The sequence below is a fragment of the Scomber japonicus genome, chromosome 10, assembly GCF_027409825.1.
Source record: "Scomber japonicus isolate fScoJap1 chromosome 10, fScoJap1.pri, whole genome shotgun sequence".
Taxonomy (NCBI): Eukaryota; Metazoa; Chordata; class Actinopteri; order Scombriformes; family Scombridae; genus Scomber; species Scomber japonicus.
In genome coordinates this window covers 16,878,886-16,893,648 of record NC_070587.1, presented here as the reverse complement: position 1 = coordinate 16,893,648, position 14,763 = coordinate 16,878,886, and the positions used below count along the sequence as shown (strand labels likewise).

The following is a 14,763-nucleotide window of genomic DNA, read 5'->3' as shown; positions in this document are numbered from 1 at the left end:
ATAAAGCAGGCACATCTTGTCCACTCCCATGTTGATAAGAGTATAAACAAAATGTCCTTTTACAGAACATTTTGAACAAATATTTAAAAGTGCAAAGAATTTACAACTAATTGTGATTGACTACACAAAGTTTTGCGATTAATAAAAAACAGTGCTACCTGACTGATGAAAAGACAATGGCTTACAAAATCATAAATCCAATATGTGATGTCTACATCAGGTTCAATTCTGAAAACATAATTTCCTTATCAAGCAATTCTCAAACAATGTGAGAGCAAATACGAGTAATGGACTAGTCTCATCTAGGTGGTATTGTGGTGCAGTTAGAGGCCAGGTGCTCTCACTGATACAGCTATTGATTTGGGTCCCTCTGGTCAATATTTACCTGCTGCCTGCCAAATAGGAACCTGACCAAGGTACAAGGTCTCCTATGAGCTCTTAGGTGGCCTAGTGAACTTTGTAAGTTCTGACCAGAACTCACAAAACTTATGTGTGCTCCAACATGTGACTTTTGAATAAGTGTATGCCACAAACAAAAACACACTACACACATTACACTTCACAGTAATGTGTATCTATCTATATTATAAATACATACTATTGCAATGAATCATAATTTAAATAAATATAGGAAATTAAGAATGAATGTAAAAGAGTATTTATATCCAGTGTCAGATATATAATATACTGGTATAAAACAGAATATATGTGACCTTTTGGCCTGTTTGGAAAAATGTTATCTATCTTTGGCCTTCCCCATGAGTCTAAATACCTTTGTCCTGCTGATATAGTTTTGCAGTTTCCTGATTCACATCAGAAAAAGTCAAATTCCCAATGATGCACTGACCCCGTCCATCCTAGCCAGCCTCAGTCGTGAGAACCACATTTACAGTCTCTGCAACCCCGGACCTTTTGGCTGAATCTTTTATTGGGCTCTGGTCTGAAATGCAGACACACATGTACAGACGCTCACACACACACACACACACACACACACACACACACACACACACACACACACACACACACACACACACACACACAGGAGAAGAAGTATCCCTGGAGATGTGCCATTCTCTGTCTGTAGTTTTAGAGGGCAATTCTCAGACACAGCAGAGATCCTCCACAATAAAAATACAAACAGCAAAGACAAGCCTGGAATTTATTATAATTAAAAACACCAAAAAGCCACGCTAAAGTGAAATGTGGTTGTACTGGAGACTGGAAACTGAATGACTATATTTAATTTTCTTTTCTGTTGTACCGAGGTCCTTAACCTCAAACATATATGACCACTGGCCTGATTGTCCTCAAGACACAATCCCTTCTTTCAAGCTAGACGCAGCAAGATTGCCCACATTGAAGTGCAAATAAGTAACATAACAGGAGCTGTCTGCCTACTGCCCAGTTACAGCACTCTGTCTGATTGTTGAGTTCTAAATGAATATGTGTGTATGTGAGTTCAAGACTGTGAGGATTACGTATGTATTCATAAAGTCCTTTGTTCTCTAGTCCAGACTGCTAAAAGGGCCAATCCAACACTTGGGGTCTTATAGGGTGGAGCTGCTTCACTTAGGCTTACTTAATGTCATTCTCCCCTTAATTACCATAGAACATACATAAAACTAGTCTTTGACTCACACACACTTTTCATTCCAACCTAACAAAAACAAAACAAAACAGAAAAAACAACTTGCCCAATCATTTCAACACCAATAAGCTCAGTTTTGGAATTGGATATCAGCTTATTAACTGGGTAGCTTTTTCAATATGACGTACTGTATCATGCTAATTTTAAATTACTTAAATTGCCAAGTTAGGTTGCTACCCACTTGCTATCCATTAACATGCTCGCACCCCACCCTTCCTTATGAGACAATTCAGTTCTATTAAGTTTTCAATAATTTGCTGTTTGAACACAGTCAGCTTCCTATTTTGATGCCAGCTGTGCTCTGACTGCAACGATTATTGTTTATGAAATGAGAACCAAATTTAAAAACAACTAAATCTGCCACTTAAAGAATGAAATATTAAATTAAATGTCATATCCATGTATTGTACACCATGCGTCAGCCATGAATGTTGGTCAAACAGTATACTGTATGCTAAATAAGATGATGAAACACCACCAAAACATTGATTTGACATCTTTGGCATGTATGTGTTCTTGGGGATTTTCCTGGCTTTCGATTAAACATTCTCTGGTGTTCACAGACTTGACTTTTCCATTCATTAGTTATTCATTAGCTGATTTAGGCAAACATGGAATGATCTGCCACTAATGATGCAGGGCAGATTGAAGGAAGAAACTTCTGTGCATGACTTGCCAACCTCGCCAGTGGTAAGTACATTTTCTGACCAGACCAGCCACACAGCGCAGTGAGGGTGCTGTACAAAAGCCAGCTTCACAGAACTGACTGCTTGTTGACTGTGTCTGTGTCAAAGGAAAATCCAGTGTCTTGTGGTTTTATCTAGACCTAGTTGCAGACTTTTCACTCGAATAAAGTTGAGGTTCTTGCCTCCTTCTCCTACTTTCATCCTTTCCTCCTACCTACAGTAAGTCTTTCATTTGGCTCAGTGTCTGATTGGCATCTGGTGTCTAATATCTTCTAACCCAAAATTACAGTACATGTTATGTATTAAACTTAATTCTGTGTTTTCTAAACTTTGAGTAAAAATCCAAAAAAGGGTCACTGGCCTCTTTCTCTCTCTCTCTCCCTGGGTTTCAGCATGACAAGAGCACTAATGTTGTGTTTATATTATCAGCCATTCCAGGATGAGCCAATTTTCTTACATTTGGCTCAAAGACTCAGTGGGTGTAATAACTCGCTTGGTATATCAATCCAAATGCTGCCAAAATTGAAATACAATAAAAATGTTCAAGAGTCTGTACATGTTTTCAAACCACCTAACCTTGGAGTCCTTTTCATTGATGCAAACAAATCCTCATCTGACTCATCTACTTCCTCCTTCTCATCTAAACCCTCCCGTAACCCGACTCTGAGCACATTCAGACTCACCATCCCCATGCATGTGGACAGTGCCACTGAAGAGTTGACCCTTGACCTTAGTGACCCCTGGTAAAAGCAGAAGTCGTCCTGGTGGTAGGCCCTGAGGCTCTTGGTGCCGTTCTTTCCCAGGACCTGGATGGTGAAGCCAGGTGCAATCAAGCTCTCCGAGGCCTCCCTGAGCTCCATGTGGAAGTCCTGCCCCAAGCCACTCAGTCGGAAGTGGACTGTTTCACTGCTGCTGTCAGTGTCTGATGAGACTGTATCTGGGGTCAGGGATCTGCGCCTCCGTCTGAGCTGGTGGTGGGTAATTTCATGAGAGATGTACACACCTTGGTGGTTGACCTCATATGGAGTTACAATGTCATATTCTGGACAAAGGGAGAGATGAAGACAGTGAGAGGATAAGATTTAAAAACTGAATGGAGTTATGGAGAAAAAAAAGAGAAATTCATCAAAATAATCTGGTTTCAAAACAGACTCCTTCAATAGAGATATTAAATATATTGAGAAGTATTATTATATTGAGGAGGTCATGTTGAAAGCTTTGATACTAGATGTCATGGACTATATTTTGATGTAACTTGGCAAAAGTAAAACACACTGTCATTGTGGTCAGTCTGTACTAATTTGAAGTGTCAACATCATTTACTGTGATGTAGCGCACACTGTGTCAGCTGCTAACTCAGTTGCATCATAAACTGAATAAAAACTACAACCTCTTCGCTCTTCCTTTGTAAATTCTCCTTGACCTGCCTCATATACTTTTGCTGGCAGGGTCAAGAAAGAGTTACAAGAAAAGGAAGGGTTTTAGACAATTTCAACACAAGCCCCTTCAGTGGAGAATGAATCATGTTTGACCTAGTGTTTTACTACAGTTTTTACTACAGCTCAGGCTGGGTAACTGCAGGTCATAAAGGGAGATGGTGGCAGGTCGCAAGCCTGGCCTCTTCAGATCAGTTAAATGTCTAATGGCGGTGTGGCCACAGAAACTAACAGGCTTTCCTCCAAAGATCAAATCAAAAGAGAAGCTGACTTCTTGAGCTGCTCCAAAATTGGTTTTCCAGAAGAAATAATAACAGTAGACACAGCCAAGAGTAAGAATGAGGCTGACCTCTGGTACAGCAAGTTGGACATCCTGCATTTGAACCGTGTCATTGTCTTCAGGAGTTTGGAGGTTATACTTCTCACAAGCAGAAGAAATGGTGCAGAATGTAACAATACCTGTATGCTTCTGCAACTGATGCTTGGAGAAGAAACATCAACCTATAGGTTATATAGTGTTTACACAGTAACTTTTGTTGCTATGGTGATAGAGGGTGCCTGATACTGTAAGCTACTGCACACCTTGAACCGTTATGTGCCTGATACAGTTTGGGTCTATGAGTAACCAGCAAGCAAACAGATAAAATGGTTTCATTGTTGATTTTAGTAGTGTGTTGTAATGACAGTGGCAACTATGTTCAGTCATTCCACGGGAAAGCGATATGTGGTCTGTTTATCAGCTAAAAGTTGACAGAAATAACAGTAACTTTGGACTTACAGTCAACAAGAGCCAGTCTCTGTTACTGTACAGTATGACCTGCTTTGGTGAGCCCAAATAATGAGTAAATATAGCACAGAGACAGACATGTTATGGCAGTGGGAGAAACATGCAGGGTGACAGACAGTGTGTCATCACTGGCAGTGCAAGCGCCTGAGGTTTGAACTTGGGTATTTGGTGCATCTTGAGGTTGACTTAAAGCCCCAACCCACACAACATGACATATGCTTATTAGTGGATGCATTTATTTAAAGTACCTTGCATTACCATGACATGGGTGGCCACAGTGAGAAGCACATCTCCAAAACCTTCGCGTGTTTGTGCCGCGGTCAAGCCACAGAGCTACAGGACTGCAAAGAGCAAACACTAACTTCCAAGTCTCAAGCCTTTTCTGGGGAGACACCAGAGCACTTAGGCAAAAGCAGTAAATGGTCTTCCTCGATGTCACTTTGTCCACCTCCCCCCAACACACACACACACACACACACACACACACACATTTACACCTAGTCTACTCTGTCCCACCCTAACTCAAAAACCAGCTGCAGTGACCCATGTCTGACAGTATACAAACAAAGAGTCTGCGGGAACAGAGCACATACACAAGCACACATATCTTGTCTGATGGACTGAGACAAGATCCCGCAGTGGTTGGTTTGTTGGTTTAGCGGCTCCTGAGTGCCATTAGTACTGATAGGAAGTCTAACAAACGAGTACCTTGGCTTAGATTTAACAAAAGATTGAACATGTGAGCTCTTTCCCGACCCATTCTAACATCGCTGCTTGAATGTTAAACACATTAACACTGAGCAATAGTTGTTAAAGCTCTAGCTGTGAGATGATCTGAAACAGAAGTTACAAGGGCTTCCCCCTCTCCTCTGCTTCAGATCATCTCCACATGTGCCCAGTGTGAGCAGTTTTGATGTTTGATTATTTGTCTATGTATCTGCTTTTCATGTTAACTAAAAAAAACCCCAACAACAACAACATAAAAAGGAGAAAGGAGAATGCACAGCCAAAGCAGCTGCTGACTCAGCACACCGCATGGGGTTAGATCGACAAAACAAAGACCAGATGAGAGTCTCTTGCTTCCTGCTTGCATTAATTACTGAATCAACTAAGCAACTATAAGCAGACACCAATGCATCCTTAATAAAAGCTTTGGTGACACACTTGTGTTGTTTTTATTTGATTTATTTAAATGAAAGGACAGATTTTTGTGTTTTTTTAAATCAAAGACATAATTATACTTATCCTTTAATCTCTTATTATTCTCCACAGAAAAACATTACTGCAACTTTTGCACAATTAAACAATTCTAGTTGAAACCAATTTCAGCTCTCCTGCTGCAGCAGACAGTGATGGCTCTGTGTCAGGGTGCAGAGCGCCCCCCAGCGGTGACGAGAGGCACAACTCTGCAGGTGAGCGCTGTTTGATGCTGCCTGGCTGGCTGAGGGATGATGCACTGGATGACTTTACTTTTGATCTTATTGCGCCGAAAAGCAAAATATAAACCCTTGCACTCACTGCCACACTAAAACCCGCATCTTCGTTGTCATCACAGCCACAGAAACACTGATGCAAGCCTGACATTTTGATAAGTTTGAAACACTCACCTGTGTGCTGAGGTAAATTGAGAGATCGGAGAAGGGCTGATGCGCCTTGAGATTCAGTCCTGTCAGCACCATTATTTAAAAGCACGCTCTGTAAGGAAGGAAATATATAAATGTGACTGGGTTTGTGTAGCTACCCCGCAAATTATCACGGAAAATGACTCTAACTCGGCACTTTGTCGTTGGAAGTGTTGACAACTTAATGAGCTCTGCATGCATGTGCGTACAGGCGCAGCGGAGATCATGCAACTGACTTACTTCGCTCAGTGTGAAAAAGCAAAACAGATGGAAAAAGAACAACGGCTGGGTCCAGTCTCTCCATTCTGCACAAATCCTTAAGAAAGTCATGTCTCTGGATCACCTTTACCCCAAAAAAGTGAAGCCTAAATGACTAAGGACACTTGTCCCAATTGAGCTCAAATAAACCAAAAGTCCAACCAGCAGCAGCAGTTCTGCGGGACTAGTTGTGATGAATGAAGCATCAGCGGCTTTCAGATGCAGGCTTCTTCAGATGTGCCACTTTGGTCTCCATTCATTTCCAAGCAGAGTATCCCGATGAATCGCTTGAACTCAAGTCCTCTCTCCCGACATGTCATTTTCTTTTTTTCCACTCCACAGTCCGACCAGTATGCAACCTCTCTCTCTCTCTCTCTCTCTCTCTCTCTCTCTCTCTCTTTCTCTCTCTCTAGCTCGTTCGCTCGCTCGCTCGATCAAAGTTCCGCTCCCTCTCTCTCTACCCAGTGACCCCCGCGGACCATTTTGACTCCCACTAAAATCATGTGATTGTCTTAAATAGGCCGTGTCTCGTCTTGGCAATAGTAGACCTCTAATGAAAGTCGCACTGTCCCAGTTTGTTTCCCCCCTGAGCTTGCTGAGGGAGCACTGAAGGCACAAGGCGTTTGGGAGCTGTGTATGTGTTTTGAGGAGGGCTTGGGGGTGTGGGGTGAGGGGTTGGTAAGTACAGCCTGCAGCCTGTATCACATTTGACACCTGTGCTAAGAGATGAAGTTTGTGTCCATCTCTCAGGTTTCAGGAAGAGTGTGTGTGGGAGAAACAGAGCCAGTGTGTGATAAAGAGAAGAAAACAGGTACAATGCTCTTTGAACTTGCAGGGTGAGGAAGTGACAAATTACATATACTGTAAGCAGACTGCAATAACTTTTTATGTTTTTGCCCTACATCAGGCCACTGATAATGCATTTCAAAGTATTAAAGAATGCACACAGGAAGGAAAATGCTTATTTGAGTTCAGTCGTCTGGGTCTTGAAACCCAAAACATGATCTGGAGATTACACCCTGCAGCAGGTAATCAGTAATTTGTGATGGATTACAGTCTGAAATTTAACCTCTGACCCTGTTTAATCCGCGCGTCATTCTCCCATCTCTCCCGTATTCCGCAGCTGCACTGATAGGCAGTGTGCCAACATTTCCTAACTCCCCACAATCATTCATGGAAGTGCTTAAGAGTGTGGGAGCCATAGGATTGGGGGCGCTTGTTTCATATTCTGGAGCATTTCATCCTCCCCAAAAAGAAAACCAGATGAATTTTCTGCTGTGCAGTCGGGAGAAATAAATGTGTGACGGTTTACAGTGTGATCTTTTTGGCACAAAGTCAGAATATCTGATTAAGAATGAGAAGAATCAGAGGTGCAGAGGTAAGTGAGTTATACCACCATTTTTTAAGTTATGGACTGTTCAGCAAGTATTCATCTGCAGTGTGTTTTTTCTTTAATTTTTGCAAAACTGATAAATAAGGGGCCTGTTTTTTGTATGCTTATAATTTTACAAAAATAATATTGCTTTGTTAGGTGTTGTGATGTTTAACGTTTCCTAGGCAGCACAGTAGACATCCATTTATATTAGAATAGGCAGATATCGTGTTTCAGCAATGCAGAGAAGACATACGACAAATTACAGTGAACACTGGATCCTAGTGGAACAGAAGCTAACCTGAAAGAGGGATGGGACTTCAGCTCTTGGTGACACTCTGTCCCGAGGGCTTATTTCTCAAAGGAGTGCAAGGTGCTTGCTGCATCATCCATATGGTCTGTGTCATGTTAGATTAGTGTCACACATGAAGAATTTGTTTTTGTTGATTGACAAGAGAGGAATAAATGACAAATTTGATTTACTGTAAGAACTATCTCCCAAATGCAGTTCCATACAGGTAAGACATTTACAGTAAGTAAATGTAAAAACATTCCCAACCTGGGAGTAATATGGTTTAAACCTATAAAAGTGATACATACACAACACTTACTTCCAGATTTACCCTAAATTTGCTGATCCTGGGTTTAATCAGTGATGAAATGCCATCATGGAAAAAATTCTAACCATATGTTTGCACGCTCAGGAAATCTTTACAGCGTCAGCTGCTGCTTAAGTCATATCGCCCCTCCTCCTCCTACATTAATACACACACACACACACACCACTTAGTCTCAGAGACACATGCACACATGTGTGCACACACTGCAATAGAATACTCACTGGTCACTGGTATGTGAATGTATGGAAAGAATACTGTTAGCATATTTCTGTGTAAACCACGTCTATATGTTTGTTCAGCAAATGCAAAAGTATACAGGTGACTGGAAAGTTTCCAAACCTTTGAACTTTGAAACAGTCTGACAGCATTGTGCTGTGATGTACAGTAGAGTGCTTCGTTGTAGGGGGTGTGCGAGTTGAGCGAAACAGCAGGCTGAGAAATAAGGAGAAGACTCTTTATTGTTTGAAGGGGCTGAGCATAAAGAAACCCCCTGTAGTCCGAACTGAGCTAGCTGCCGTGAGTGATTTGACCTCTGAACCCCTGAGCTCCTGTAATGCCTCACAGTCTGCCTGCCTGTCTGACTGCTTGTTTGTCTGTCCGCCTGTCTCTCTTTTAGCTTGACTGTTTGCCTGACTGCCTGTCTTTCATCTGGGAATGTACAAAGGGAAAGAGCTGGCACAAAATCATTCCATCACATCCAACCGCCCCCCCCCCCCCCCCACAAACACAAACACTTATGTACATATTGTCTCACACTACAGTGCATCAATTCACATTAGACAAGCTGCAAACATACTTACTACAGGAAGAGTTTGATTGTATAATTGTCTAAAATAAAGAATGTGCACATTAAAACAATTATCTTTGCGTAAGTTTCTGGCAGCTGTTATGAATGATTTGAAGTCTCAGTGTGGATCTTAAAGTTTCTCTTTACTTCAGTCTTTCAAAGTAATTTTCACTCATTGGTCCTATTTAATTAGCGTTTTAAAAGTGTCATCAAGCGGTGTGTGCATATGGATGTGTGCAAGTGTGCGACAGTACTTGTGTGCATGCACTTATATATTTATGTGTGTTTGAGTGTGAACTTGCGTGCATGTGTCTGTGTGTATGTGTGTGTATGTAGTAAGCTGACAGCAGCTGTAAAATTCCTCTCTGAGCATCACAGAGGGGAGGCTGATGAGAGCTGACAGGGAGCAGAAGTGAAGGGAGGTGGGAGAAGAAGATGAAGGTGAGAGTGGAGCAAGGGGAGACGTTGGTTGCAAGCTAGTTTGATGATTGAAGGTTTCATCAAGCTTTGCAGAAATTCTGCATCACTGTCAAAGAATACTAGTGCCTTAACTGTTATTGTCTTGACCTTATCAAGTGTATACCATGCACCTTGGCCGTGAAACAACTGTTTTGCCTAAATATTTGCAGATGGTGCAGAAGTCTGGCTTTTGGCCACTGCTGGATCTATTCCCAGTCATTCATAAATCTTACTTTATATTTCTGAGGACTTATATTTACATTGCTATATTTTAAGTTACAAATAATACAAACTTAAAATGCATCAAGCTGTATATGTATGTGACCATGCAAAAAAGTTCAAAATGTAAATGTATTGTGCAAATGTCACTATCTATTTATTTAGGAATAAGGCTCTGCAATCATTGAAGTTGTGTTGGTTTTCGTTTGAGCTGGAAGAGAATAAAGCCAAAGACGATGAACTGTAGTGAGAGGGAGGGCAGAAAAAGAGTGACTAAAAGAAAAGACATGATAAGTAAGTGTGGAGAACAGTGGACAGTGAGTTAGTTAAGAAGTAGCTGCTGTGGATGCCAGGAATCGCAAGGGTTGCAGAAGTAAATAAATACTTAAATATATATGCTACCTACTAAATTAATTAATATTTAATTAAAAGAATCCTTTCCTAGACTGCTGGAATAAATGCTAATGGAAATTGACCTGTGCTAAAAAAAGAAAAGAAAAAATGATGCAATCATGTTTCATACTTTGATATCTGAACAACTGAATGAAAAGTATTTTGGCAAGAAACCCAACAGCATAAAGTGCAAGAGCATGAAGATCAAGTTGGGATTACATTCAAAAACAGTTGATTCAGTGGAAGCCTCTGGTTCAATAGCAGCACTGGTAACCTTTATGTGTTCATCCTGAATGGCACTTTAATTTGAATTTGGTTGAGAAAAATCTACATTTAACATCAATTGAACAAATCTTGTTAGCATTTATTTCCATTCTCACCACTCACATACCAGGACTATTCATATTACCTAGAAACCATAAGCACTGGTTGACAGTGTCATTCACATTCACATTGTCCAATTCAAAGCAGTATGCCACATGTGATGTCTTTAGCAGTGCAACTACAGCCTCAAGTTGTAAATCACTTTGCTGATTCGCATAGTTTCTTTCAGTACAAAGACTAATTGTAACTAACTATATTGTTACTTCACTATTTTTCTAAGATAAGCAACAGCAAAGATGCATTTCAGGACAAACAACAGTAAGTGCACACGTCACTGTTCATTCTGCTGCAGTTTTCAATAAGTGATTCTGACTTTCTTCAGAACTACACTATAGAATCACTGTTTATCAGGTTAATATGTTATCAGCCACTTATTTGCATCAGTAATCACATTATGATTGTGTCTGTGGCTTTCACAATCTTTTAATTAGCTTTTAATGAGGAATTAACATACTGTTCATCACGGTTGAATGGACAACAGAATGATGCTCTCAGTCACCAGTGAGGAGCTCCACTGCTAAAAGTTATTCATTCAGTCAGTGACAATCCTGATTCACTATAGTCAGTTTGAAGAATGACTGTTAAAGATTTGTTTGTACATGTACTGAATACCTCTACTGCAGCCTAGCTGGATGAGTGGTAACTACACGTCAGCATTAACATGAAGTCAGATGCATGAAGGAAGAAAATGATAGTTGAGAGAGAGAGAGAGAGAGAGAAAGAGAGAGAGAGAGAGAGAGAGAGAGAGAGAGAGAGAGAGAGAGAGAGAGAAGTTTGTGTGTGTGTGTGTGTGTGTGTGAATAATAATACTGTTCTGTATGTAACTGGCCAAAAATAAGTTGCCACCTCATCTGCCTCTTGTAAATTAAGTGAGTTGATTTTCAGATTGCGGTTATGTTGCTCTAAACCACTGACAAATTAGGACATTTGTGGGTAATGACAGAAATCGGTGAAATCATGGAGGCTTGCAGTTATTTATTTGTTGCAGTTATTTAGCAGCAGACAGCAGATGGTTGGTACTGCATGTTCACCAGCACGTCAGTGGAAATTTGCACTTGGAACATGTTACAGTACTGCTTCACCCCCTCCATTTCAAATAGCTTCCACTGAACTTGATAATGTATTGGACACGGCTGAGCGACTCAAGCATTAGTCTTCATAATAACCACTGATTAGTCAAGTTATTGTGCTGATGTCAGTGCTCTCCATCAGTAGGCCCGAGAAGTGTTGCAGCGTGGGAGGTCTTGTTCTGACCCTGTTTGATCACGTGAGCAGCGATAGTTCACATTGGGACATAATAGCTGACATAGTCCTGATTAATCTGATTTATAGTGGTAATCATCGTGTTGATCTATTGCTGTCCAAGTAGTGGTTTAGGCTATTAATCCAATCAGTTGCACATTATTTTCGGCAACAAATGTCCCATCAAAACATTAGTTACTTTTTGAGTGCATGGATTCCTCTAATTACAACACTAGCAGAGTTAATGGTTTAGGTCACAGGTTACTACTTGAGGTTGTAAGTAATTAAGATAAATATGTTATGTTTTATTTTAATTTTAAAAGATAAACCACTAAAACCCATAACTTCAACTATATACACAGATTGTTTCCACCTCTATCTTTTTGTTTCTTTTCATAGGTGTTTGCATCTGATTCCATTAAATATGAAAGGGCAATATCAACTGGCTGATAAAATGTTGATTAGTCGTAACACTACAGTATAATGTTTCTTTTTTAATGAAATATAGGAAAGACAAAATGGGTCCTAAAAAATCACATAAGACAAGACAATGCTTAGCTGTTTATATCTAAAATGTATAAAACTATACAAATATCTCAGACTGGATGTAATAGTAGCTAACACCTTTCATGGTTGTAACCTGCAGAGATAATGTTACCTTGAGAATGCAACAATTCTCTCTCTTTGGTTTGAGAGTCCGAGATGAAAATGAAGGGCTGGAGAATTGTGCTAATTATTGGTAGTGAGCTGTATGTGATCACTGGGGCAGAAAGAGCATCTCTGGAGGGGTGAAACCTAAAAACAAAGTGGCTAGTCTTATGACACTCTGCAGGGGTGAGAGCTTGCTAAAGTTCACCACCTCTGTATTGTGTAAGCAGTACTGTTATAATAACTGCCTTCATCTTGGCCTGGAAAAAGACTGTAACATTTTTATCAGAGATGGCGGATTCTTTGCAACTCAAATCAGTCGACCACGTGCAGTAAATGTGCAATAAATCGGTTTTAACTGTTACCAATAAAAACCTTCTTCTCTAGAAATACTGCTTGAATCTTGCACAAATCTAGGATAAATGTGATGCCAGAGTCAGCAGCACTGCCAGTCTCACCCTCTACTTGTACTGTACAGTAGCTCTATTTTACAGCGCCAGACCGATAGGAAAGTGTCTCTCTCTCTGCACTCAAACATTTGCATGTCTGCAAACTGGTGGCGGGGTTTCACCCTGTGGGAACCGATGTCTGGCCAAGAGTCTCTGACCCACACAACCCACCAGTGTCCGTAGTGTGGCGTGGAATTAGACCTGCTGGCAGGAAGATGATGAAAGGAACAACGCTCCTCATTTAGCGGTAGACCATCTGAGAATGCTCATACTGCAAAATTCGTGCTGAGTGAAGTAGAATTCACAAGACCTGTCAATGTACCAATTTCTATATTGGTACACTATATTTATGGTTTCTGATTTAATGGCAGTTTTCATACATTAATGATTTGAGAACTATTTTTGGTCTTTAAGCCACAAACTGACCTCTGACCTCTATTAAGTATTCAGTATTCAGTAAGTGTGCCTAATATCTAGCAAGTGTAATGCAGCATGTATGCAGGGTGTGTGGGCTTATACAATGGCTACCACAGTAACCTCCACTGAACCATGGCAGTTTCTAGGTATCACTGTGGGTCAGCCAAAGTATGAATAGGAACAAGAAGTGCAAACATTGTCCAGTTCTACTAAATACTAATACTTTAATAGGGACAGTGTAACTAAATGAATAAAAACTAATACATTAGAACTGTTATTTCACCATGCTGACACACTTTCCTTTTGTAACTAATCTAATCTCAGTTACAAGTAACTGAATTTGCACCTCAGTGCTTTTCAAAGCTGTACAGACTTAACTTGCTGATATGGATTAAAATGGAGAATATCCCTCATTGGCACATAATGCTGACACACTTTAATTCACCACCAGTCACCAAACCGACAACCCCCTTCACCTCCCAAGATAATCAAAGTATGAAAAGCTCACAGACCACCCAGGAATATACACACAAACACTCATACACACGTGCACTGTCACTGCATGGTGCTGAATCAGATTGCCCCAGTGAATGTGAAGTTGTATTTTTCCACAAAGTCCTGCAAAATTAGTGAAAGCTCAAGACTGAAATGTCTTGAGCTTATGGCACACTCTCATACATGGACACAAGTTTTGCTAGGTGGCCCAATGACCTAATACACAGTGAAATGATCATCCACCTGAAGGGCCAAGCCTATCTTTGACCATGACTCACATTCACCACTAAGTTTTTGCCATGACTGAGATGAATGCCTTGTGTTGTCACAAAACCTCTCCATCTTCCTCTATGAAGGGCGTCCTTTGTTCTTTTAGTAATGCTTAAATTATGTAAGCGCAGATAAGCTGAACAGCATCATACTGCTAAGCTAAGGTTTACTTACAGCAGTGAATTAGTGTCTTTGAATGAGCCTATAAGAAATACAGCAGGTGATGCACAGAACAAGGCCATGAAACGGGATCGGTAGGGTTTAGAGAGTGTTTTTAGAGAAGTCAAAACACATAAAACATCAGGACAGGTGTAGTTCTTCACTACTGTGCTGCTGACAGTACTTGCATAGAGTCTTATGTTTTTAAATTGAAAAGTATTTAGCAAGACATTAATGGCTGCCCAATAAGAAATTGTACTTAATTTATAATGCAAATATTGACAGGATGTAAATCTCTTCGTGCTTCTCACTAACAGACAAACTCTTTAACAGCTTCATTGGCAGATTTGTGGTGAGGAGAGCACATTTCATATTTGCTTGCACTGCAGTGAGCCAAAGTTCATTTGGA

The 14,763-nt window shown here is 40.5% G+C and overlaps 1 protein-coding gene across 1 annotated transcript in view; it reads right to left on the bottom strand.

Annotated features, from left to right (window-relative positions):
* The window catches only part of LOC128366846 (A disintegrin and metalloproteinase with thrombospondin motifs 16), a 51,143-nt gene extending 44,631 nt beyond the window's left edge, over positions 1-6,512 (bottom strand). Inside the window, exons 1-3 of the mRNA XM_053327614.1 lie at positions 6,423-6,512; positions 6,168-6,255; positions 3,021-3,379 (exon numbers count right to left, since the gene is read on the bottom strand). Coding sequence (XP_053183589.1) covers positions 3,021-3,379; positions 6,168-6,255; positions 6,423-6,512 — 537 coding nt within the window. The remainder of the gene's footprint in view (positions 1-3,020; positions 3,380-6,167; positions 6,256-6,422) is intronic.
* Positions 6,513-14,763: the final 8,251 nt, after the last annotated feature.